The 27,891-nt window shown below is 40.4% G+C and overlaps 1 protein-coding gene across 2 annotated transcripts in view; it reads left to right on the top strand.

The window, feature by feature from the left end:
- The window catches only part of TMEM178B (transmembrane protein 178B), a 294,112-nt gene that overhangs the window by 89,160 nt on the left and 177,061 nt on the right, over window positions 1-27,891 (top strand). For both annotated transcript variants that reach the window (XM_077266713.1, XM_077266714.1), the window contains one exon: window positions 2,593-2,706. In XM_077266713.1, the coding sequence (XP_077122828.1) occupies window positions 2,593-2,706 (114 nt within the window). The remainder of the gene's footprint in view (window positions 1-2,592; window positions 2,707-27,891) is intronic.

The following is a 27,891-nucleotide window of genomic DNA, read 5'->3' as shown; positions in this document are numbered from 1 at the left end:
AAGTGGCCATTGTGGGTGTTTTTCGTTTTTTTTTTTTGTTATTCAGTATAAATATATTTATTATTGGTAATAGAATATTGAATTCTAATTTCTGGTCATTATATCACTTGTATTCTGCATTTTTCACTTGTTTTCCCCTCTGTAGACTCTCTCTAATTTTCAGTTGTCTCTGAGCTAGTGGGAGGAAACTAGCTGCTATGATGTCTCCCATACGCAGCTTATGCTCAGAAGCAACAATAGCAGCATAGAGGACATTACACAACAGTACTGAGTAGTGTAGCTGTGAATTCAGTTCTAAGGTGAGATAAAACACTGACCAGAAAGCACAATTTCTGCCCCATTGTCTCTTGTGTGTTCTCCCCCATGCACAGACTTCAATAACAACCAGTAATCAGATCCCTCATTGAGTAGACAGTTCATCTTACATAGAGCGTGACAGATTTTTGCAATTTTTAAAATGAATAATCAGTTCATGAGGAAGGTAAAGGGAGGAAATGGCTCAGAAGTGGAGAAAGACGTATATTTCTCTAAGACATAAGACAAAGTTCCTTATATCCTCTTGTATTTTTGACTTATGCAAAATTCTTGAAATGATAGATGATAGATAGATAATAGATAATAGATGATAGATAATAGATAGATAGCAGAAAGATGATGGATAGATAGATAATAGATATATAGGTGATAAATAGATAGATAATAGATAGATGATAGATAGATAATAGATAGATAATAGATAGATAGATGATAGATAGATAATAGATAGATAGATAGATAGATAATAGATAGATAATAGATAGATAGATAATAGATATATAGGTGATAAATAGATTGATAATAGATAGATGATAGATAGATAATAGATAGATAATAGATAGATGGATAATAGATAGATGATAGATAATAGATAGATAGATAGATAATAGATAGATAATAGATAGACAGTAGATAGATAATAGATAGATAGATAATAGGTAGATAATAGATAATAGATAGATAATAGATAGATAATAGATAGATAATAGATAGATAATAGATAGATATATAGATAATAGATAGATAATAGATAATAGATAATAGATGATAGATAATAGATAATAGATAGATGATAGATAGTAGATAGATGATAGATAATAGATAATAGATAGATAATAGATAGATAATAGATAATAGATGATAGATAATAGATAGATAATAGATAGTAGATAGATGATAGATAGTAGATAGATGATAGATAGATAGATAATAGATAGATAATAGATAGATAGATAGATAGATAATAGATAGATAATAGATAGACAATAGATAATAGATAGATAATAGATAGATAATACTGTAGATAGATAATAGATAGATGATAGATAATAGATAGATAGATAGATAATAGATAGACAGTAGATAGATAATAGATAGATAGATAATAGGTAGATAATAGATAGATATATAGATAATAGATAATAGATAGATAATAGATAATAGATGATAGATAATAGATAATAGATAGATAATAGATAATAGATAGATAATAGATAGATAATAGATAGTAGATAGATGATAGATGATAGATAATAGATAGATAATAGATAGATAATAGATAATAGATAAATAATAGATAGATAATAGAAAGATAGATAGATAATAGATAGATAGATAATAGATAGATGATAGATAGATAATAGATAGATAGATGATAGATAATAGATAGATAATAGATAATAGATAGATGATAGATAATAGATAGATAATAGATAGATAATAGGTATGTTTTCCCCAGTGCTGCTCTGCGGTGATATAATGGCGGGCAGGACACTTGTATTTCCTCTCCTTTCCTACATGAATACATTACCTCTCCAGCTCGCCGCTCGGCTCTCACACCCTCTCGTTATTATACACTTCGATGATCAATGCTAATATACTGAAACCGCTGGGTACGGGGAAAAAACCTGAGAAAATATTGACAATCCATAAATTGTGTGTTTTCTTGATGCCTCACCGCCAATAGCAGATGTCACGGTATCGGCTGGGGAATCTATGGACGGGGCCTTTGGTGGATGCTCGCTGTGCATCTTCTGTGCCCCGGGGTTTGGGGTCTTACATATCATTAGTGTCACATACGCCTGATGTCTGTGTCCATAGATGCAAAGGTTAGCACTCAGCGGTCTCTGGGGGGCTTCATACAGAAATCACAAATACCATTAGGAAATGATACCAGGGACTGTTAAATCAATAGTAAATTTCATTCAAAAATTCCCCTGAAAGTCCAACATTTTGTCGGTCGCTCGATATTATTCAGCTCCAAGGTGTTCCGAGTTCTACTTCTCCTCACGAGCCGGCAGGTCTGTCTATAATGATGGCCGACTATGTCTTCTTTGTATAAGACCCCGTTAAGGGCCTATTACTTGGAAATTAAGCTTTAAAGCCACAAGCAAATTAACCATGAAGTTCACCCATGCCAAAGTCAATGCCGAGAGAGGTGGCAAGAAAGCCAAGGCCTACCTGACCTATACAAATAGTGACCATGGTCGGCCTGCACTTAAAATATAAATATATATTATAATATATATATTAACCTACTGTTTTATTTTTCCCTAGGGGACATTGAGCGATGCGTTTTCATCAAGTACCACTACTCCTCAGCAACAATTCCCAAGAACCTCACGTATAACATCACTAAGACCATCCGGCAAGATGAGTGGCATGCTCTACGTAAGTACCCGACATTCGTCATGGTGTGCGTGGTGTTTTGAGGTTTTGGTGCATTTGAAGCATTGTTCTATAGTTAAGTGGTAGTATTACTTACTAATTGGTCTTGCTGGCTCAGTGATTAAGTGCACCAGTGTTGAGGATAAATATATAATCCCTTTACCGTGTCATAGTAGATACCTGCCTCGGCCACTAGGGGAGCCGATGGTATACTCCCAATGAGTCAACTACAAGCTATAAAAATCCATAAAAAAATAGCTCCCCCCAGTGGTAGCTGGAGGCAGCACCAATTACGGAGTTCCGCTCGGAGACTATGACATTCCATAAGCTTGCCGAAACATTGGGTTTGTCTCCGGAGAGGGTCTCTCAGGCGTCCCTGCTTTCTTAGCTGCAGGTGCTGTCGTTTATTTTTTATCTCATTACTGGAATTCTCAAGTGATTTGTTGGAAAATTGATTAATTGTGACAAAAATTAGATTCTTGATGATGGAAATGAGAAGACGGAAAATGAACCGACTGCTTGGATTTGACATCTTTGCATAGAATTTTTGAGCATAATTTAAAGGAGCATTCGAGGGTAAATTGTTTCTCCAGCGCAGGACCTTAGGAGGTGGAGTCGACCTAAGGACCTGCACTTGGCATTGGACAGTGTATCGGTTATTCCAGGAGTGTTATTTTTGACTTTCTGACTAATTCTGCAGATATTACTTTGTTTCACAGTAATGTTGGTGATATCAAGTTTCTTACTCCATTTATTCCCATTCAACACTTTGCTGTGCCGCTGTTAGCTCTCAGGGATGCATTTTCAGCATCTCTTAGAGAGGTTGGACACCCCGTGATCAGAAAGTAATCCCTCAATCTTATGGATAAGGGATAACATCACATGTTGGGAAAAAGAATGGGGAAAGCATTTTATATCCAGTCTGTGATTATAGACACCCATATGTCCGCACTGTTACTGTGTACACAAAACGGTAAGGTGTTTTTTGTTTGTTTTGTAAACCGTTTGCAAAATTGTTTTGTTTTTTTAATTTTAGATGCATTGGGGTAAATACAAAAAATGTTGGAAAAGTTTACATCCCCTTTAATTCTTTATAATCATCTCTTAAAGAGGGTCCATTACTAGATTAAAAGTGGGAATATTTTTCTCTTATTTTATTCCCAATAGTTCCCTGAGTATTCCGCTTTTTGTTTTTTCGAAATCCGCCATATAGTTCCAGAATTATGAGCCTTTTTAGTTAGTGCTTTTTTTTTAAATGACCTTTTCAAGGGGGCGTGGCTCACAAGGTCCTTACGCAGAGCTGCCTAAAGACACGCCCCCTGGAGGAACCTGAGAGCCACTCCCCCTTTGCGAAGACTACAAAATATTAATACTAAATAAAAAGGCCTATATCTTTGGAACCGTATCATGGATTCACATAGAACAAAAAGCGTAATACTCAGGAGAACAGAAGGATTAAAATGAGAGCAAAATCTGCCCATTTTTCATCTGGTGACAGGTCATCCTTAAAGAGCACTTTTAGCTTTTTGAGAACATTTATTAAAGGGCACCTAACATTTGCAGCTGGTCAGCCGTTCACTTGGTTATTTTGGAACGCTTTTTGAAATTAAATAAATAAATGAAAGAATAAAGAGCATCTGATAAGGTTTTCTCTGTGGTGATGTAACTGTCATTTACTTTAGATGATTATTAGACATTAAAAAAATTCAATTTTCTCAGAACAATATTTTAATCAGTTGACAACATCACCTCCATCCCCCGTACAAGACTCATCCAATTTTCTCTGGCACTTTTCAGCTTGTTATTGGTGAGTTTCAATTAGATTTCATTGTGAGAACATGAACTCTGTAAAGATGCATAGGATAGAAGACGCCCCCCTCCCCCACCCGTAGTCAAATCTTCCCCCCTTCTTCCCCCTTCATGTCTCATCTTTACAATTTCCTCTGACAGATTTGCTTCTTACAATCCACCTGTTTAACGAGAAGATCTCACATTAATAAACAATCTCTCGTTTTATCTCCCCCGCACCCAACGGATCGCCGACCTATTCGTATTTAATGCAGATTTTAACATCCGTCAACCGATTTAAGCAAAACAATGTCCTTTCTCTGTTGTATCCCTCGGGGAACCTGTGATATTTAATATAATTTAAGCCTTTCTTGTATTTCTTAGGTCACTGGAAGTTTAATTACTGATTTTAATAATAAGACGTTAAATAGTTCAGACTAGAATAGATCAAAGGGAACCGGGAGAAGTGGATCACTTTAGGTTCAAGGTCTTTTTTTTTTATTTTGGATGTCTTTAAAGGACCCAAATATTACAAATTGCAGAGAAAATATACACTCATTGATAAATGGACATTTTAAAGGGCAACTTCCATCCCTTATAAATCCGTGTTCAATAAGTTTTTAGAAATTCTTTGGACTATAATAAAACTAGTAGTTACCGTCTAGCTATAAGGTATGGGTTTAAATGTTACATGAAGTTGGAAAAAAATTCTGCACTTGCAGTACCTCATTTCACCACTATTTTTAAAAGCAAAGGTTTTTCATAGACATGAAGGAAACAGCGCCACCACCAATGAGTATATCCATTTACATCAATGACAAAAGCTATTACTTTTTTGCACTATAAACCCTATACGTAAAACCTAACTCCTATGTATGGGGCTGATTCATTTCTCAGTGATGTGCCTTTATGTAGCCTCTCCAGAAGTATTTCTGCCCTAAGGAACACCACCACCATTCATTAACTTGATGGGTGAGCGCCGCCGCGTCTTGTACACCTCCGCCTCAGCTCTGCCCAATGTGGCGGAGCTTCTTCAAATTGATGTAAGATGCTAAAAGTTGCAACATTTCTATGAGCAGCTCCACACCGCACACAAAGGAGGCGACTTTACAAAGTGTTTTATGCCGCCTGCCTCCGCCACACACAGGATATTAGGAGCCCCCTGATCCCGCTGCCTGCGCCATTGATCCTTAAAAATTGCAAAAAACATTGGTGTGGAGGAGCCGGGGATGATTGACAGGCGGGGAGGTTGGGGGGTGACGTCCTGGGCAGCAGGATTCTGCGGCAGCGGTGCGATCCTTAGGAAGCTTTTTACATCTGCAAAGTGAATTCCTGTCTAGACATTTGTTTACCTCTTGGCGGATGTGATTTCCTCGGCCTTTTGGGGTTTCTCATGTTATGATGTTCTTTGCCCGAGGTGGTAACATAGAAGGAAAATAAGCGCGAGCACCTGGTATGGAAATAAAACCGTAAAGACGAGCGCAGGACGCCGCTATGTCCGTGATTTAGAGCTGCGCTCTTGTGCCGTGCGCTATTATATCACAATAACTTTCCAGGGATTTTTGTTTTCTTTCACACTTGAATCTGTCGCCCAAAAAGTGTAATAAAACAAGTAAAATTTTATACGCGCTGAATTTTCTTTTCTTTCAAAATTTTCTTCCCAAAATATTTTTGAAAAACAATTGAAAAAAAAGTCTATTTCAATCCCTTATTATATATAATGAAAAAAAGAAAATACATTGTCCTTAATTTTTTTTTTTCATTTTATTTTTTTATTATTTTTTAAATTATTTTTTATTCATTTTATTTTTGTGCTTTTCTTGTTATAAAAAAGCATAGAACACTATGAAAAAAATATAATACTTTTAAATACTCTTTTATACGTCGTCGCTACATTTTATCTGTATTTATTTTTTTATGTGAGAATTGGTTATTAGAAAAAAAACAACAATAAATAATAGTATTAAATTAATAAAATAATAATAAAAAACACATCCCATGTTGTTAAATTACTGTTACAGTGGAGAGTGTATGCGCATCCTGCTCCTCCATTCACCTTCTCCTTGCTGATCTAACACTGACTCAGTGGAGAGCGCATGCGCATCCTGCTCCTCTATTCACCTTCTCCTTGCTGATCTAACACTGACCCAGTGGAGAGCGCATGTGCATCCTTCTCCTCCATTCACCTTCTTCTTGCTGATCTAACACTGACCCAGTGGAGAGCGCATGTGCATCCTGCTCCTCTATTCACCTTCTCCTTGCTGATCTAACACTGACCCAGTGGAGAGCGCATGTGCATCCTTCTCCTCTATTCATCCTTCTCCTTGCTGATCTAACACTGGCCCAGTGGAGAGCGCATGTGCATCCTTCTCCTCTATTCACCTTCTCCTTGCTGATCTAACACTGGCCCAGTGGAGAGCGCATGTGCATCCTTCTCCTCTATTCACCTTCTCCTTGCTGATCTAACACTGGCCCAGTGGAGAGCGCATGCGCATCCTGCTCCTCTATTCACCTTCTCCTAGCTGATCTAACACTGGCCCAGTGGAGAGCGCATGCGCATCCTGCTCCTCTATTCACCTTCTCCTTGCCGATCTAACACTGACCCAGTGGAGAGCGCATGCGCATCCTGCTCCTCCATTCACCTTCTCCTTGCTGATCTAACACTGACCCAGTGGAGAGCACATGCGCATCCTGCTCCTCTATTCACCTTCTCCTTGCTGATCTAACCCTGGCCCAGTGGTGCGCATGCGCATCCTGCTCCTCTATTTACCTTCTCCTTGCTGATCTAACACTGGCCCAGTGGACAGCGCATGCGCATCCTGCTCCTCTATTCACCTTCTCCTTGCCGATCTAACATTGACCCAGTGGAGAGCACATGTGCATCCTGCTCCTCCATTCACCTTCTCCTTGCTGATCTAACACTGACCCAGTGGAGAGCGCATGCGCATCCTGCTCCTCTATTCACCTTCTCCTTGCTGATCTAACATTGACCCAGTGGAGAGCACATGTGCATCCTGCTCCTCCATTCACCTTCTCCTTGCTGATCTAACACTGACCCAGTGGAGAGAGCATGCGCATCCTGCTCCTCTATTCACCTTCTCCTTGCCGATCTAACATTGACCCAGTGGAGAGCACATGTGCATCCTGCTCCTCCATTCACCTTCTCCTTGCTGATCTAACACTGACACAGTGGAGAGTGTATGCGCATCCTGCTCCTCTAATCACCTTTTCCTTGCTGATCTAACACTGGCCCAGTGGAGAGCGCATGCACATCCTGCTCCTCTATTCACCTTCTCTTTGCTGATCTACCACTGACCAAGTGGAGAGTGTATGTGCATCCTGCTCCATTTACCTTCTCCTTGCCAACCTAACACTGACCCAGTGGAGAGCGCATGTGCATCCTTCTCCTCTATTCACCTTCTCCTTGCTGATCTAACACTGACCCAGTGGAGCGCATGCGCATCCTCCTCCTCCATTCACCTTCTCCTTGCTGATCTAACACTGGCCCAGTGGAGAGTGTATGCGCATCCTGCTCCTCCATTCACCTTCTCCTTGCCGATCTAACATTGACCCAGTGGAGAGCACATGTGCATCCTGCTCCTCCATTCACCTTCTCCTTGCTGATTTAACACTGACCCAGTGGAGAGCGCATGCGCATCCTGCTCCTCTATTCACCTTCTCCTTGCTGATCTAACACTGACACAGTGGAGAGTGTATGCGCATCCTGCTCCTCCATTCACTTTCTCCTTGCTGATCTAACACCGACACAGTGGAGAGCGCATGCACATCCTGCTCCTCTATTCACCTTCTCTTTGCTGATCTACCACTGACCCAGTGGAGAGTGTATGCGCATCCTGCTCCTCCATTTACCTTCTCCTTTCCAACCTAACACTGACCCAGTGGAGAGCGCATGTGCATCCTTCTCCTCTATTCACCTTCTCCTTGCTGATCTAACACTGACCCAGTGGAGCGCATGCGCATCCTGCTCCTCTAATCACCTTCTCCTTGCTGATCTAACACTGGCCCAGTGGAGAGTGTATGCGCATCCTGCTCCTCCATTCACCTTCTCCTTGCTGATCTAACACTGGCCCAGTGGAGAGTGTATGCGCATCCTGCTCCTCCATTCACCTTCTCCTTGCCGATCTAACAGTGATCCGATAGATAGGTGAACATTTATGTAGGGTGGAATATCCCTTTAATTGTATACATTTTTTTTCACCTAATACTAATCGATTTCCAGTTCACAAAAAAATGTTATCCAAAAATTCATTAAAAAAATGACCCATTATGTTTTTATAGTTTATCTTCTGTACTTTTTTATATAATTTACCTTTTAGTAAAAATAAATTGACACCGACTGCATGAATATAACTTTTACATTTTTTGCATTTTTTTGTAGTTTTGTTTCAATCCCTGCAGCTGTAGAAACAGTTAACGTCTTTTTACGTATTTGCGACCAGACCTGATGAAATGTTTATGTGCAGAATCCTCCAGGTGTCTGCGCGCAGGATCCGCCGGCATTTATCTGCAAACTTTTTATTATTTTATGGCGAGGGTAGAACAAGGGAGGAGTAAAATTGACTTAAAAGAATATTTGCTTCCTGCTGTTTAGTGTTTGCAGCTTCCGCATCTGATAAAATGTAGGATTTGTTTTTGCCAATAAAATGAAGAGTGCATAGCTGGCTTTTTCCAAAAATTGTCATTAGGGGGCCCATAATAAATTGAATCTGTGGCCCTCTGCTTACTTTTTTTGCAAGGACATACCTAATATCAGTGACATATGAGTCCTCTGGGTGCTAAAGAAAATTATAGACACAGGAGTGTTATGGGGCCTGTACCTCACTGTTCTCTCATGGATGTTTCCTCAGGTGTGTGAACCTCATTACTTCCTCATGGGAGTGTGTCTCACTGTTTCCCAATGGTTGCGTCTGTTTTCTCATGAGCATGCCTCTCTGTTTCCTCATGGGCATATTTCTCTGTTTCCTCATGGGTGTGTCTCACTATATCCTCATAGATGTGCCTCACTGTTTCCTCATGGGTGTGTCACACTATATCCTCATAGATGAGCCTCACTGTTTCCTCATGGGTGTGTCTCACTATATCCTCATAGATGTGCCTCACTGTTTCCTCATGGGTGTGTCACACTATATCCTCATAGATGTGCCTCACTGTTTCCTCATGGGTGTGTCACACTATATCCTCATAGATGTGCCTCACTGTTTCCTCATGGGTGTGTCACACTATATCCTCATAGATGTGCCTCACTGTTTCCTCATGGGTGTGTCACACTATATCCTCATAGATGTGCCTCACTGTTTCCTCATGGGTGTGTCTCATTATATCCTCATAGATGTGCCTCACTGTTTCCTCATGGGTGTCACACTATATCCTCATAGATGTGCCTCACTGTTTCCTCATGGGTGTGTCTCACTATATCCTCATAGATGTGCCTCACTGTCTCCTCATGGGTGTGTCTCACTATATCCTCATAGATGTGCCTCACTGTTTCTTAATGGATGTATCTGCTTGTTTCCTCATGGGCATGTCTATCTGTTTAATCGTGGGCATGTGACTCACCATTTCCTCATGGATTCTTCTCACTGTTTGCTGAAGTACATGTTTCGCTGTTTCCTATTGGATCTTTCTCACTGTTTCTTCATGGGCATGTACTTCACAGTTTCCCCATGCATGTTTGCCTCATTATTTCATCATGGTTGTAGCTCAGATTCCTTATGGATGTGTCTGTTTCCTCATGGGCATGTGTTGCTGGTTCCTCATGGGCGTGTGCATCACTGTTTCCCCATTGGCGTGTCCCTCACTATTTCCTCATGGTTGCTTGTATGTTTACTCATGGATGTGTCTCACTATTTCCTCATGGATGGTTCTCACTGTTTCCTAATGGATCTGACTCACCTGTTTCTTCATAGGAGTGTCTCACTGTTTCTTTTTGGATCAGTCTTACTGTTTCCTCATGGCCATGTCGCACTGTTTCCTCATACGTGTCTCACAGTTTCCTCATGGACCTGTCTCACTTTTTCCTCATATGTGTCTTACTGTTTCCTCATAGGCGTGTCTTACTGTTTCTTCATTGTTGTGTCTGTTTCCTAATGAATCTGTCTCACTGTTTCCTTGTAGACATGTGCCTCATTGTTTTCTTATGGGTGTATCTTACTATTTCCTCATGGACATGTCTCACTGTTTCATCATGGACCTGTCTCTGTTTCCTCATAGGCGTGTGTCTTACTGTTTCCTTATGGTGTGTGTCTCTCCTTTTCCTTATGGGCATGTCTACCTTTTGTACTCATAGGCGTGTGTATCCCTGTTCCCTCTTGGGCGTGTGCCTCACTGTTCCCTCATGGGCGTGTACCTCACTGTTTCCTCATGGGCGTGTATCTCACTGCTTCCTTATGGGCGTGTACCTCACTGTTCCCCTCCTGGGCATGTACCTCACTGTTTCCTCATGGGCGTGTACCTCACTGTTCCCTCATGGGCGTGTGTCTCACTGTTCCCTCATGGACGTGTATCTCACTGTTTCCTCATGGGCGTTTGCCTCACTGTTCCCTCATGGACATGTACCTCACTGTTCCCTCATGGGCGTGTATCTCACTGTTTCCTCATGGGCGTGTATCTCACTGTTCCCTCATGGCGTGTACCTCACTGTTCCCTCATGGGCGTGTACTTCACGGTTCCCTCATGGGCGTGTACTTCACTCTTTCCTTATGGGCGTTTGCCTCGCTTTCTCCCCAAAAAACTTAATTCCCAATAAATTTAACCGCCACAAAGCCTCTTATACAAGTCACAAGGTTACCATGTCAAGTCAGGATGGCTCCTTATCCGTCACAACATCCCCATAACAGTCTGAGCCACAATACCATGCACCCAAACAATGTGGATACGTCCTGGGCACATACACTAAGTACAATAAGGGACCTAAGTAATGTTTTTTGGAGCGTGGGAGTAAGTTGAAGAACTTACTTTTTGTTTTTTTTTTATATCGAACTTTATCCAAAAATTTGGAATTTCAGAAAAAAAAACAGTCCAGGTTGCCACTTTTTGTAATTCACATCTGATCCATGAGGTGTAATATCCTCCATTCTTCCTTCTGGACAAGAATGATCCTCATCTTTATCTTTAATTTTTTTTTTTCCAACACTGCCTGAAAGCAAAATCTGTCAGTGATTCCTCATGTCAGTAATTCACTCGGCTCGCTACCCACTAAGTGATTTTAGAATTACAGCCCGGTTCTTCCACATTTATTTAGTTAGCGTGAGATTTACACCACGGGCTACGTGGTTATTACAGAAAGGAAGAAAAAAAAAGTGTCTTTATTTGTTCCTAAGCCTTTAATCCATTTACTGGGACGAATGCAGCCATCGCTTTTATCCGGACAGAAATTATAATTAAAAAAGCTTTTGATAATTTCCCTGAGCTCCTGACTGAGGCCCCTCTCGGTGGAGGCAGAGGATGGACGAGGGACCCTCCGATAAAGCCTCCACGTTTGTAAGTGAAGAGATAAGGAGAAGAGATCCCGGAGGAGCCGAGGAATCCGCCGATAGAAAGTTCTATCCTTCTGACAACTCGGCAAAGTCATTAAAGTTCCGCAGTAAGAACGCGCCCCCCCGTAATTACTTTTACTCACCTCGCCGAGCGCACGGTTATTTCTCTCCTTGAGGCTTCAATCAGTGTTCACAAACTCCAGATTCCAAAAGTTCCAAATTTTGGCAACTAGATGCTAATTATGTAAATCGGCACCAAAATTGGCATTTGGAAACTTTCCTGGGGTTAAAATATGCAGATTTATATAAATGTGCTGTACAACAGACTGTCTCTCCATGTTACACAGACTTGTTATAGCGAGTGCAGCTCTGGAGTATAATACAGGAGGTAACTCAGGATCAGTAATGTAATGTATGTACACAGTGACTGCACCAGCAGAATAGTGAGTGCAGCTCTGGGGTATAATACAGGGTGTAACTCAGGATCAGTAATGCAATGTATGTACACAGTGACTGCACCAGCAGAATAGTGAGTGCAGCTCTGGGGTATAATACAGGATGTAACTCAGGATCAGTAATGTAATGTATGTACACAGTGACTGCACCAGCAGAATAGTGAGTGCAGCTCTGGGGTATAATACAGGATGTAACTCAGGATCAGTAATGTAATGTATGTACACAGTGACTGCACCAGCAGAATAGTGAGCGCAGCTCTGGAGTATAATACAGGATGTAACTCAGGATCAGTAATGTAATGTGTGTACACAGTGACTGCACCAGCAGAATAGTGAGTGCAGCTCTGGAGTATAATACAGGATGTAACTCAGGATCAGTAATGTAATGTATATACACAGTGACTGCACCAGCAGAATAGTGAGTGCAGCTCTGGAGTATAATACAGGATGTAACTCAGGATCAGTAATGTAATGTATGTACACAGTGACTGCACCAGCAGAATAGTGAGTGCAGCTCTGGGGTATAATACAGGATGTAACTCTGTAACTCAGGATCAGTAATGTAATGTATGTACACAGTGACTGCACCAGCAGAATAGTGAGCGCAGCTCTGGGGTATAATACAGGATGCAACTCAGGGTCAGTAATGTAATGTATGTACACAGTGACTGCACCAGCAGAATAGTGAGTGCAGCTCTGGAGTATAATACAGGATGTAACTCAGGATCAGTAATGTAATGTATGTACAGAGTGACTGCACCAGCAGAATAGTGAGTGCAGCTCTGGAGTATAATACAGGAGGTAACTCAGGATCAGTAATGTAATGTATGTACACAGTGACTGCACCAGCAGAATAGTGAGTGCAGCTCTGGGGTATAATACAGGATGTAACTCAGGATCAGTAATGTAATGTATGTACACAGTGACTGTACCAGCAGAATAGTGAGTGCAGCTCTGGAGTATAATACAGGATGTAACTCAGGGTCAGTAATGTAATGTATGTACACAGTGACTGCACCAGCAGAATAGTGAGCGCAGCTCTGGGGTATAATACAGGATGTAACTCAGGATCAGTAATGTAATGTATGTACACAGTGACTGCACCAGCAGAATAGTGAGCGCAGCTCTGGGGTATAATACAGGATGTAACTCAGGATCAGTAATGTAATGTATGTACACAATGACTGCACCAGCAGAATAGTGAGTGCAGCTCTGGAGTATAATACAGGAGGTAACTCAGGATCAGTAATGTAATGTATGTACACAGTGACTGCACCAGCAGAATAGTGAGCGCAGCTCTGGGGTATAATACAGGATGTAACTCAGGACCAGTAATGTAATGTATGTACACAGTGACTGCACCAGCAGAATAGTGAGTGCAGCTCTGGAGTATAATACAGTATGTAACTCAGGATCAGTAATGTAATGTATGTACACAGTGACTGCACCAGCAGAATAGTGAGTGCAGCTCTGGGTATAATACAGGATGTAACTCAGGATCAGTAATGTAATGTATGTACACAGTGACTGCACCAGCAGAATAGTGAGCGCAGCTCTGGGGTATAATACAGGATGTAACTCAGGATCAGTAATGTAATGTATGTACACAATGACTGCACCAGCAGAATAGTGAGTGCAGCTCTGGAGTATAATACAGGAGGTAACTCAGGATCAGTAATGTAATGTATGTACACAGTGACTGCACCAGCAGAATAGTGAGCGCAGCTCTGGGGTATAATACAGGATGTAACTCAGGACCAGTAATGTAATGTATGTACACAGTGACTGCACCAGCAGAATAGTGAGTGCAGCTCTGGAGTATAATACAGGATGTAACTCAGGATCAGTAATGTAATGTATGTACACAGTGACTGCACCAGCAGAATAGTGAGTGCAGCTCTGGGTATAATACAGGATGTAACTCAGGATCAGTAATGTAATGTATGTACACAGTGACTGCACCAGCAGAATAGTGAGTGCAGCTCTGGGGTATAATACAGGATGTAACTCAGGATCAGTAATGTAATGTTTGTACACAGTGACTGCACCAGCAGAATAGTGAGTGCAGCTCTGGGTATAATACAGGATGTAACTCCGGATCAGTAATGTAATGTATGTACACAGTGACTGCACCAGCAGAATAGCGAGTGCAGCTCTGGAGTATAATACAGGATGTAACTCAGGGTCAGTAATGTAATGTATGTACACAGTGACTGCACCAGCAGAATAGTGAGTGCAGCTCTGGGGTATAATACAGGAGGTAACTCAGGATCAGTAATGTAATGTATGTACAGTGACTGCACCAGCAGAATAGTGAGTGCAGCTCTGGGGTATAATACAGGATGTAACTCAGGATCAGTAATGTAATGTATGTACACAGTGACTGCACCAGCAGAATAGTGAGTGCAGCTCTGGAGTATAATACAGGATGTAACTCAGGATCAGTAATGTAATGTATGTACACAGTGACTGTACCAGCAGAATAGTGAGTGCAGCTCTGGAGTATAATACAGGATGTAACTCAGGGTCAGTAATGTAATGTATGTACACAGTGACTGCACCAGCAAAATAGTGAGTGCAGCTCTGGGGTATAATACAGGAGCTAACTCAGGATCAGTAATGTAATGTATGTGCACAGTGACTGCACCAGCAGAATAGTGAGTGCAGCTCTGGAGTATAATACAGGATGTAACTCAGGATCAGTAATGTAATGTATGTACACAGTGACTGCACCAGCAGAATAGTGAGTGCAGCTCTGGAGTATAATACAGGATGTAACTCAGGATCAGTAATGTAATGTATGTACACAGTGACTGCACCAGCAGAATAGTGAGTGCAGCTCTGGGGTATAATACAGGAGCTAACTCAGGATCAGTAATCCCAGACAGGTATGTGCAAATGAACATAGTGAATTCTAGGTCAAAAAGATCAAAATGTGACCCAAGTGATCATTATAATATTTTCTATCTCTGATATTTGGGGCAGATATTTCCAGAACATTTCCCATAAATACTTCTAGTATCTGGATCAGACCCGGATGATGATTACTTGGTGAATTCCTCATTCATTTGCCTTTGACCAGGTTAAGAACCGTCTCAGCCGCCCGTCCGTTTCCTGCTCTGCGCGGCCTCCTGCGCTGTCCTTCACCGCTCTCCCCTTGGTCTCGCTGTGCTTTGCTGGAGGGGTCTGAAGAAGGCAAATCAATAGGAAGATATCACATACTGACAGGAGCTGTACTGCGGCCCGGCACGCCGAGCCCAGACCCTGAATAATTCAGGACGGCCCCAGTAATTGTATTCCATGGCGAAAGCTGGAGGTCATTAATGTTTCACGGAGGACCTTAGCACTGAGATGCCCCCTGGGCATTTATCTCACAACCTGGAATAATTCATCATTTATTCTTGGTGCCGGCGTACAATCCACATGTTAGGACCGAAGATGGGAGGAATGACTGACTATTAATATATATAGATATTAGATAGATATATAGATAGATCCTATACACTTCTTTGGGTACTGTATTATAATTTTAATTCATTGACAATGAGAAGCACTTAATGATGGAATGTGGGGGAAAGGAAGTTCCAGCACCTATAATGCTGGAAGCAATTAATGATGGAATGTGGGTAAAAGGAAGTACTAGCACCAATAGTGCTGGAAGCAGTGAATGATAGAATGTGGGAGAAAAGAAGTTCTAGCACCTATAATGCTGGAAGCAATGAATGATGGAATGTGGGAGAAAGGAAGTCCCAGCACCTATAATGCTGGAAGCAATGAATGATGGAATGTGGGAGAAAGGAAGTCCCAGCACCTATAATGCTGGAAGCAATGAATGATGGAATGTGGGAGAAAGGAAGTCCCAGCACCTATAATGCTGGAAGCAATGAATTATGGAATGTGGGAGAAAGGAAGTTCTAGCACCTATAATGCTGGAAGCAATGAATGATGGAATGTGGGAGAAAGGAAGTCCCAGCACCTATAATGCTGGAAGCAATGAATGATGGAATGTGGGAGAAAGGAAGTCCCAGCACCTATAATGCTGGAAGCAATGAATTATGGAATGTGGGAGAAAGGAAGTCCCAGCACCTATAATGCTGGAAGCAATGAATGATGGAATGTGGGAGAAAGGAAGTCCCAGCACCTATAATGCTGGAAGCAATGAATGATAGAATGTGGGAGAAAGGAAGTCCCAGCACCTATAATGCTGGAAGCAATGAATGATAGAATGTGGGAGAAAAGAAGTTCTAGCACCTATAATGCTGGAAGCAATGAATGATGGAATGTGGCAGAAAGGAAGTTCCAGCACCTATAATGCTGGAAGCAATGAATGATGGAATGTGGGAGAAAGGAAGTTCCGGCACCTATAGTGCTGGCAGAATGCTGATGATGCAAAGCCAGCCATAATAAAAGAGCGTATGGCAAGCTGACTGGTTTTGTGCACCCAAAAAAACTGTATCTGGGTGTGGGTTACGATGGCAGTAAGACCAGAGCTTAGGGCCGTACTATGCTGTAATATTGATGTGTGGTACGATCCTAAGCTTGAGCCAATCTAAAATATCACGCCACTGGCATTATCAGACTTTCTGACTTATCAGATGCCGGATTAAAGGAATTGTACCATACAGACAATATGTATCATTACTCTTGTTTTCATGAGATGCTTCTGCTGAGCAGGATCGCCTTTTTGCACCATCCTTGTGCTTTCTATACTCCATTCACAGCCAGAGCTGCAGTCACATGTTCCATTATTCTAGGTGCTGGATCTCAGTGCTGCCCTCTGGCGTTGGTGAGATGAGTTGCACCGCAGCTTTTCCTTCATTTTCTGTGATATTGTCCCCCTTCCATATTGCATTATGTGGTGCCCGGCCGGCATCGTTCTGCTTCCTTCCCTCGTGGTCTTTGGTTTGGATGATAGCATGAATGAGACCCCGGCGACCTCTCTTCAATAGGTTTCATGGACGATGTGGTAAACCCCCGAGCTCCGCACCAATTTTCAACTTCTTCTAGGATCTCGTTTCGAGAAGATGAGCATTGATCGATCACTTGTCATTCAGAGACCCGTAGGAAACGACAAAGGGTTTCGTCTGAGCGGAGTACCCCCATGGCATTTGCATGATATAAACTAGAGGGGCCATGGCGATATGGTGGACACACTGTTGGGTGATCTGGGGTGAGATCTTTAGTGATTGCCTGTTCCTGACCTAAATATGAGCCAAGTTCATGCTTAAAAGAGAGAGTCAGATGTGCGCTCCTTCCTCGGCAAACGTTGGCACACAACTGAACTTTATTCTTAAATCAAAGAATCTTTGTGGGTGTTGTAGAACTTCTGAATAGTAATGGTGTCAGTCTATGATAGGTCCTTGCCAACTCCACTCCATATATGGTATTCAATAGAATGTCCAGTATCTGCTTCACATTCCAAAGATTCCTTCCAGGGTGTTGTTCCAGGATATAGTCGCCATCTTTGTCACATCATAATCTGAGCTGACTTATGTAAGGTTTAATAATTGATTTCATTAGCCTTTTTCTCCTTCACAACACGAGCACTGCAGCAATGTTCTGCTTCATCCACAATCAGTTTCGGGAACAAATGAACCACTTGATCACTATCGATCGGTTGCCAGCCCAAGAACTATAGGATATTAATATTGCAGGAGCACCTCCATTTATTGGCCCTCAAGGCCTTTACCTGTACTATATAATTAGAGGGTGCATTGGGAAGTGGTGAATACACGAGCACTGCAGAAATGTTCAACTGTCCACAATAACAATCAGGTTCCGAGTACATCGAAAGTGATTGGCCACTTGTTCACGATTGATCAGTTTCCAAAAATAGATTTAGTTTGAACGGATTACCCCCTTTTGTTGGGCCCAAGTTCTTTGTGTGTATGATATATGTTGGAGGAGGCATGGTGATGTGGTGAACACACGAGCTCTGCAGCAAGTTTCACCTTCATACACCATCAGGTTCCGAGTAGATCAGCTGTGATCCTTCATGATCGATCAATTATCAACAATTCGACTTATAGCATGTAATATAGATTTGGTCTGACCGGTGTACCCCCATTTAAGGGTCCCAATGTCTGTATGATATATGCTGGAAGGGGCATGGCAATATTATGAACACATAAGCTCTGCAACAATTCACCTTCATCCACCATCTGGTTGCGAGAAGATCAGCGGTGGTCCTCCATTTGATCATGTTTGATCAGTAGCCAACAATTTAACCTATAGGATGTAAATATAGGTTTAGTCTTAGTAATGTGTCCCCATTTATGGGTCCCAATGTCTGAAATAAGCTGGAGGGGCCATGGTAATGTTGTGCACACATGAGCTCTGTAGCAAGGTTCACCTTCATCAGATTCTAGGTAGATCAGCACTGATTGTCCATTTCATCCCAATCAGTTGGTCATCAATTGATCTATCTATAGGTTTAGTGTGAGCGGGATTCCCTAATTTATTTACCCCAATGTCTAAATGATATATGCTAAAGGGAGCATGGCGATGTTGTGAACAACCAAGCTGTGTAACAATTTGCACCTTCATCCACCATCAGGTTCCGAGTAGATCAGCAGTGATCCTCCACTTTGTCACGATAGATCGGGTGCCAACAATTCTACCTATAGAATATAAATATAAGTTTGATCTTAGTAGTGTATCCCCATTTATGGACCTCAAGGTCTGGGAATGGTGATGTTGTGGACACATGAGCTCTACAGCAAGTTTCACCTTCATCCACCATCAGGTTTAAAATAGATCAATGCCGATTGACCATTTGATCATGATCAATTGGTCATCAGTTGATTGACCTATAGGTATAGTATGAGTGGAGTTCCCCCATTTATTGGTCCCAAGGTCTGTATGATTTATGCAGGAGGGGGCATGGTGATGTTGTGAACACATGAGCTCTACAGCAAGTTTCACCTTCATCCACCATCAGGTTCCGAGTAGATCAGCAGTGATCCTCCACTTTGTGACGATAGATTGGGTGCCAACAATTCTACCTATAAAATATAAATATAAGTTTGATCTTAGTAGTGTATCCCCATTTATGGGCCTCAAGGTCTGGGAATGGTGATGTTGTGAACACATGAGCTCTACAGCAAGTTTCACCTTCATCCACCATCAGGTTTCAAGTAGATCAGCGCCGATCGACTATTTGATAATGATCAATTGGTCATCAATTGATCAACCTATAGGTTTAGTATTAGCGGAGTGCCCTCATTTATTGGCCCCAAGGTCTGTATGATATATGCTGGAGGGCGATGTGAACACATGAGCTCTGCAGCAAGTTTCATACAACATCAGGTTCTGAGTTGATCATCGCTGATCGACCACTCAATCACGATTGATTGGTCATCGTCATCAACATATAGGTTTAGTCTGATCTTCGCATCCTCCTTTACTGGCGCCTATAGTCATTGTACGATATAAGGCATCATAGAGTGTGGTGCATATTTTTTTTTTAGAAACCTGCTGTAGCCGTTCTGTTTATTAGTCGATCCGGTGTATTTCACTCGTCTTCGCGGTTCAGCGTTTAACCCTCGTCGACCTCCCGTCTGCAGCCGGATGCTGTCAGGACCTGCCCTCTGCAATTACACGAAATTAAGTCCTCGGTTTTTGCAGAGGTGACAGGCGAGCGGCGCGGCTTTTCCAAAGAACCCAGCACTTCAGCAGAGGTCACCTGTCTCCACCATGAGCCGGCCCCGTCACATAGGGGGCCGCACTTAACATTTTAGCTCTCAGACCTTGAAAACGTTTTTGCAGCATTTGTAACCAAGGCAACGCGAGCCGGAGCCAGAGCTTTGGATTCATATACATTTTATAATACTGGTGCAAATCATCCACCGCAATTCCATAATTAAGGATTCAGAGGAAAATTTTGTCAGTTTCTGCACAAGGAAACATTGAGGTCACTTACATGTTAAATGAATGCTACTGATGGCCACCACTAGGGGGAGCTCACTACATCCCTGCTAAGACTGCTCCTATTGACTTCAACAGCAGCTGTATGCATTTATATGTATTGAGCTCCCCCTAGTGGTGGCTGAAAGTAGCCAAATTTATATCAATACTGTTCTGCTGGTTTATTTGGTCATTGCTTAGCCATATATTAATATTAATGCTATTATTATGGCATTTTATGACTGTATTATTGTGACACTGTATGACAATATTATTATCTTTATATTGTATGGCAGTATTATTTTTACATTATATGGCGGTATTAGTATGGCAGTATTATTTTTACAATATTTGGCAGCATTATTTTTACATTACATGGTGGTATTATTTCTATATTGTATGGCAGTATTATTTTAACATTTTATAGCGATATCATATCTATATTGTATGGCGGTATTATTTTTACATTACATGGCAGCATTATTTTTACATTATATGGCAGTATTATTTTTACATTATATGGCGGTATAATTTCTATATTGTATAGTAGTATTATTTTTACATCATATGACAATATTATTACTATCTTATATTGCTGAATTATTTTTACATTACATGGTGATATTATTTTTACATTGTATGGTGATATTATTTTTACATTACTTGGCAGTATTATTTCTATAGTATATTGTGGTATTATTTTTACATTATATGGTAATATTATTTTTACATTGCATGGCAGTATTGCTTTTACATTGTATGGCGGTATTATATTTACATTGTATGGCGGTATTATATTTACATTGTATGGCGGTATTATTTTTACATTTTATGGCGATATTATTTTTACATTACATGGCAGTATTATTTCTATTATATTGTGGTATTATTTTTACATTATATGGTAATATTATTTTTACATTACATGGCAGTATTGTTTTTACATTGTACGGCAGTATTATATTTACATTGTATGGCGGTATTATATTTACATTGTATGGCGGTATTATTTTCACAATGTACGACGGTATTATTTTGGCACAAACTTGTATTGTATGTGAAATATATGTTAGTGTTATGTGGGCACTATTTGTTATTCGTATTTGCATGCTGTATAGAGGGATGTTTTCAGCCCCAAATGGCTTGGCTGTTTAGGAATATATTGTAGCGTTATGTTGACACTGTTATTTTGATATTACATGGAATTATTATTTCTGCAATGTATGGCGGCTATTTGGGCTGAGAATGCCTGTATTGTATTGTAAATATATGTAAGTTTTATCTGGGCACTATCAAATACTTGAATTTGGGTTTTGTATGGAGGCATTATTTCTACATAGTATGGTGGTATTACTTCAACACTAAATGTGCCCACATTGATTATATATTTCCCACACAGTACAGTTAGTGCTAAAATAATACCACCATGGCTAAGTCACTCCAGGACCTTGAAATGCTCCTTATGAGCCACTCCTTAGTTGTCCTGGCTGTGTGTTTTGGGTCATTGTCATGCTGGAAGATCCAGCCATGTACCATCTTCAATGCTATTACTGAGGGAAGGAGGTTGTTGGCCAAAATCTCATACGTGACCCCATCCATCCTCCCTTCAATAGTTGTCCTGTCCCCTTTGCAGATAGGCACCCCAAAGTATGATGTTTCCTCCACCATGCTTCATGGGTGGGATGGTGTTATTGAGGTTGTACTAATCCTTGTTCTTCCTCCAAACACGGCGAGTGGAGTTGATACCAAAAAGTTCTATTTTGTCTCATCTGACCACATGACCTTCTCCCATGCCTCCTCTGGATCATCCAGATGGTTATTGGTGAACTTCAAATGGGCCTAGACATGTTCTGGTGTGATCAGGAGGATCTTGTGTGTCCTGCAGGATTTTACTCCATAACGGTGTAGTGTTACTAACGGTAATGTGTGAGACTGTGGTCCCAGCTCTCTTGAGGTCATTGACCAGGTCCTCCCGAATAGTTCTGGGCAGATTCCTGACCTTTCTCAGAATCATCGTTACCCCACGAGGCGACATCTTGCATGGAGCCCCAGACCGAGGAAGATTGACAGTCATCTTATGTTTCTTCCATCTTCTAATAATTGTGCCAACAGTTGTTGCCTTCTCACCAAGCTGCTTGCCTATTGTCCTGTAGCCCATCCCAGCCTTGTGCAGGTCTACAATGTTGTCCCCGGAGTCCTTAGACAGCTCTTTGGTATTGGCCATGGTGGAGAGGGTGGAGTGTGATTGAGTGTGTGGACAGGTGTCTTATATACAGGTAACGAGGTCAAACAGGAGCTATTAATCCTGGTAATGAGTGCAGAGTAGGAGGCTTCTTACACAAAACTAACAGGTCTGTGAGAGACAGAATTCTTGCTGATTGGTCAGTGATCAAATACTTATTTCATACAATAAAATGCAAATTAATTATGTAAAAATCCTACAATGTGATCTTCTGTTTTTTATATTTTTAGATTCTGTCTCTCACAGGTGAAGTGTACCTACGATAAAAATTACAGCCCTCTCCATTCTCTCTAGGGGGGAAAATGTGCAAAATCAGCAGCGTATCAAATACTTATTTCCCCCACTGTGTGTGTGTGTGTGTGTGTGTGTGTGTGTGTGTGTGTGTGTATATATATGTATATATATATATATATATATATATATATATATATATATATATATATATATATATATATATATGTATTTTACACACATTATACCCCTTTTTTTCTTTGTAAACACCATATGGAGGTATTATTTCTGCATTACACGGTGATATTATTTGTTTAGGCATTGAATGATTATTGTGTGGGAGATATACATTTGTGTTATGTGGGCAGTATTTGTTACTAGTACATGTAGAGGTATTAGTTTGGCACTATATGGCAGTATTATTTGGCCATTGAATGGCTGTATTGTGTGAAAAGAAATACTAGTATTATGTGGGAGTATAGTAGTAGCATATCTTTTCACACAATAATGCCATCATTTAGTGTATATAGTATTTACAAAGAGGAATATCAATTTGTCACTATATGTTGGTATTATTTTGGCATTGTACAGCGGTATTATTTGAGCACTGAAAGACTATCTTGTGTAGGAAATATTATGGAGTATTATATAGAAACTTATTACAGATTTATCTGGTGCTATTATTTGGGGACGGTATTGTATAAAAATTATATAATATTTTCATGTGAAATTATTGGCAGTAGTATTGCGATACCATATGGTGTTATTATTTTGACATTGTATGGCAGTATTATTTGTTCACGGAATGGCTGTAGTGTGTTGAAAATATATGGTAGTGTTATGTGGACTCTTATGGTACTGTTTGGATCTTTTATGGAAATGATTATGAAATAGATAGCGGTATTATTTTTCATTTCATGGTTATTTAGTTAATGGTGAGCGTTACATGGTACTGTCATTATAGCGGAGTATAGAAATTTTATTATATCATTGTATAGCAGTATTATTTCAGCACTGAACGGTAAAATATCTGATATTGGTATGTCGGCCCTTTTTGGTACTGTGGAAATTTTATGGAAATATTTCTGAGCTATATAGTGGTATTATTGCCAGCATTAATTACATGGGAAAATTATGATAGTTTTCAGTGAACTTTAAATAGTACTGTTATTGTAACAGTGTAGAGATTTTATTTTAGCACTGCATAGCAGTATTATTTTAGCACTGAAAGGTAAAATATCTCATAGTGGTATGTCGGCCCTTTTTGGTACTGTTTGGAACTCTTATGGAAATATTTCTGAACTGGATAGCGGTATTATTTCCAGCATTGAAGGGCTGAATTACATGGGAAAATTATGATAGTTTTCAGTGAACTTTAACTAGTACTGTAATTATAACAGTGTAGAGATTTTATTTTAGCACTGCGTAGCAGCATTATTTTACCACTGGGTAGAAGTATTATTTTAGCACTGGGTAGCAGCATTATTTTAGCACTGCAGAGCAATATTATTTTAGCACTGGGTAGAAGTATTATTTTAGCATTGGGTAGCAGCATTATTTTAGCGCTGCAGAGCAGTATTATTTTAGTACTGCATAGCAATAATATTTTAGCACTGGGTAGCAGTATTATTTTAGGACTGTGTAGCATCATAATTTTAGCACTGCAGAGAAATAATATTTTAGCACTTGGTAACAGCATTATTTTAGCACTGGGTAGCAGTATTATTTTAGCACTGCATAGCAGTATTATTTTAGCCCTGGGTAGCAGTATTGTTTTAGCATTGGGTAGCAGCATTAGTTTAGCACTGCAGAGCAGTATTATTTTAGCACTGCATAGCAATAATATTTTAGCACTTGGTGACAGCATTATTTTAGCACTGGGTAGCAGTATTATTTTAGCACTGAAAGGTAAAATATCTCATAGTGGTATGTCGGCCCTTTTTGGTACTGTTTGGAACCTTTATGGAAATATTTCTGAACTAGATAGCGGTATTATTTCCAGCATTGAAGGGCTGAATTACATGGGAAAATTATGATAGTTTTCAGTGAACTTTAACTAGTACTGTAATTATAGCAGTGTAGAGATTTCATTTTAGCACTGCGTAGCAGCATTATTTTAGCACTGGGTAGAAGTATTGTTTTAGCACTGGGTAGTAGCATTATTTTAGCACTGCAGAGCAGTATTATTTTAGCACTGGGTAGCAGCATTATTTTAGCACTGCAGAGCAGTGTTATTTTAGCACTGGGTAGAAGTATTATTTTAGCACTGCAGAGCAGTATTACTTTAGCACTGCATAGCAATAGTATTTTAGCACTGGGTAACAGTATTATTTTAGCACTGGGTAGAAGTATTATTATTTTAGCACTGGGTAGCAGCATTATTTTAGCACTGCAGAGCAGTATTATTTTAGCACTGCATAGCAATAGTATTTTAGCACTGGGTAGTAGCATTATTTTAGCACTGGGTAGAAGTATTATTTTAGCACTGGGTAGCAGCATTATTTTAGCACTGGGTAGAAGTATTATTTTAGCACTGGGTAGCAGCATTATTTTAGCACTGCAGAGCAGTATTATTTTAGCACTGCATAGCAATAGTATTTTAGCACTGGGTAACAGTATTATTTTAGCACTGAGTAACAGTATTATTTTAGCACTGTGCAGCAGTATTGTTTTAGGCACTGCGTAGCAGTATTATTTTCACTGAAAGGGGAAATATCTGGTTGTTTTATTTGAGCACTATTGGGTATTGTTATTTGGATACTATATGGTGATAATATTTCAGCACTGTGTGGTGGTATTATTTGAGCACTGGATTGCAGTATTGCATGGAGTTATTTTAGAAGTATTATTTGTCACTGTGTGGCAGTACTTGGGTCTTAACATTCGGGTATAACTAGCCAGTATATCTATGCCTCATATGGTGGGCAGCTTGTTGCTCGGGGTCCCCTTTTTGATATAACACCGTCACCGCAGTCCACTGGATGTTTGCCCCTCCTCTGCACCGATTATGTACATGATTTAGTCTCGCCTATTATCCGCTGTTTGCTCTGTATTCTCCATTTGTTGAAATAGCAGAAATCTCTTTGTAAATTGCTTACACCGCTGGCAACTTCCAAATGAAATTATTCAACCAGCGGAACAACACCTGCAGCTACGCGTCCCGCTGTCAATAAGGAATTCAATTGCAAGCTACTGATCTGGCAGTTTAACACCTTATAGAATATAGATCCGTAAATTAGCTAAAATTGCGTCCAATCTATAGTTTAACATTTGTCCCTTTACCTCCTGTAAAGGAGCGTCGCTAAACAAAACCCAATTTTCCAGGAGTGCGGCACTCGTGCCAGATTGGTGCCGAGCGTGTGTATTGCTCTGTCAGCTCGTAAAACCTGTCCCCGTTTGTCTCGAAAAAGAAATGCCAAAAAAATGATAAAATTACCTAAATATACTAAAAATTCACATGTATTAAAGGCTTTATCCTTTGTGCTACCTTGCCTATCTTGGCTCCAGCAGCATGATACAATTTTTACTCCTTTAGAATAACCCCCTTCTCCAAAAGGTCCAAAAGGATAATGGAATGAACCTTCTTTATACCTTTCAGTGTTCATGACTTCCTAGTCTATGAATTGGCCATTCGAGTCCTCTTGACAATGCTCGTTAACTAAGAAGACAATGGCCATAACAGTCAATCTAACTTGAAAAATGGCGACTACAAGACAAATATAACAGGGTTTAAAACTTTTCTACCTACTAGGACTTATACAATCTCCCTTAGACCACCACTGTTTGTATTACTGCCTATACAGAGCAATTCCATTGACTTTATTCTCAGTGTTACCTTACCTATCTTGGCTCCAGCAGCATAATACAACTTTTACTCAATTGAAATAACCTCATTCCCCAAAAGGAAATTGGAATGAACCTTCTTTATACCTTTCTGTGTTCATGACTTCCAATTCCATTAATTGGTCATTCGAGTCCTCTTGGCTATGCTCGCTAAGAAGACAATGGCCTCCACATGTGAAAATGTGAAAAATGGCGACTACAAAACTGATATAGCAGGGTTTAAAACTTCTCTACCCACCAGGACTTCTATATTCTCACTTAGACCACCACTGTTTGTATTACTGCCTATACAGAGCAATTCCGTTGACTTTATTCGCAGTGCTACCTTGCCTATCTTGGCTCCAGCAGCATAATTCAACTTTTACTCCTTTAGAATAACCCCTTCTCCAAAAAGGATAATATAACGAACCTTCTGTGTTATACCTTTGTGTTTTCATGGCTTCCAATTCCATGAATTGGTCATTTGAGTCCTCCTGGCTATGCTCGCTGACTGGGAGGACAATGGCAGCCACAACCAATCTCACTTGAAAAATGGTGACTACAAGATTGATATACCAAGGCTTAAAACTTCTTCAACTCCCAGGATTTATACAATCTCCCTTAGACCACCAGGGTTTGTATTATTGCCTATTTAGAGAACTATCATTGACTTTATTCTTAGTGATATCTTTCCTATCTTGTCTCCAGCAGCATGATCGAGCTTTATTTTTCAATTGGTACAATCCCCTCGTCTAAAAAGGATAATGGAACCACTTTTCTTTCTTTCTGTGTTCATTACTTCCTATCCCATGAATTGGTCATTCGAGTCCTCTTGGCTATGCTCGTTGACGAGGAGGACAATAACAGATACATCCAATCTCACTTCAAAAAGGGCAACAACTGATACGCCAGGGGCAACAACTGATACGCCAGGGCTTAAAACTTCTCTACCCTCAGGTACTTATACACTCTTCCTTAGACCACCAGTGTTTGTATTATTGCCTATATAGAGCGCTTCCATTGACTTTATTCTCAGTATTACCTTGCCTATCTTGTCTCCAGCAGCACGATAAAGCTTTAATTCAATTGGAATAACCCCTATCTCCCAAAAGATAATGGAATGACCATTCCTTATACCTCTTTGCCATCATGGCTTTATTATTCTAGGGCTAAACGTGAATTGGCCATTCGAGTCCTCTTGGCTTTGCTCATTGACTAAGGGAGATCCGGGAAGTTTGGTAGCTAAACT

The sequence above is a fragment of the Ranitomeya variabilis genome, chromosome 5, assembly GCF_051348905.1.
Source record: "Ranitomeya variabilis isolate aRanVar5 chromosome 5, aRanVar5.hap1, whole genome shotgun sequence".
In the NCBI taxonomy this organism is placed as follows: Eukaryota; Metazoa; Chordata; class Amphibia; order Anura; family Dendrobatidae; genus Ranitomeya; species Ranitomeya variabilis.
This window is presented reverse-complemented; position numbering and strand designations above follow the sequence as displayed.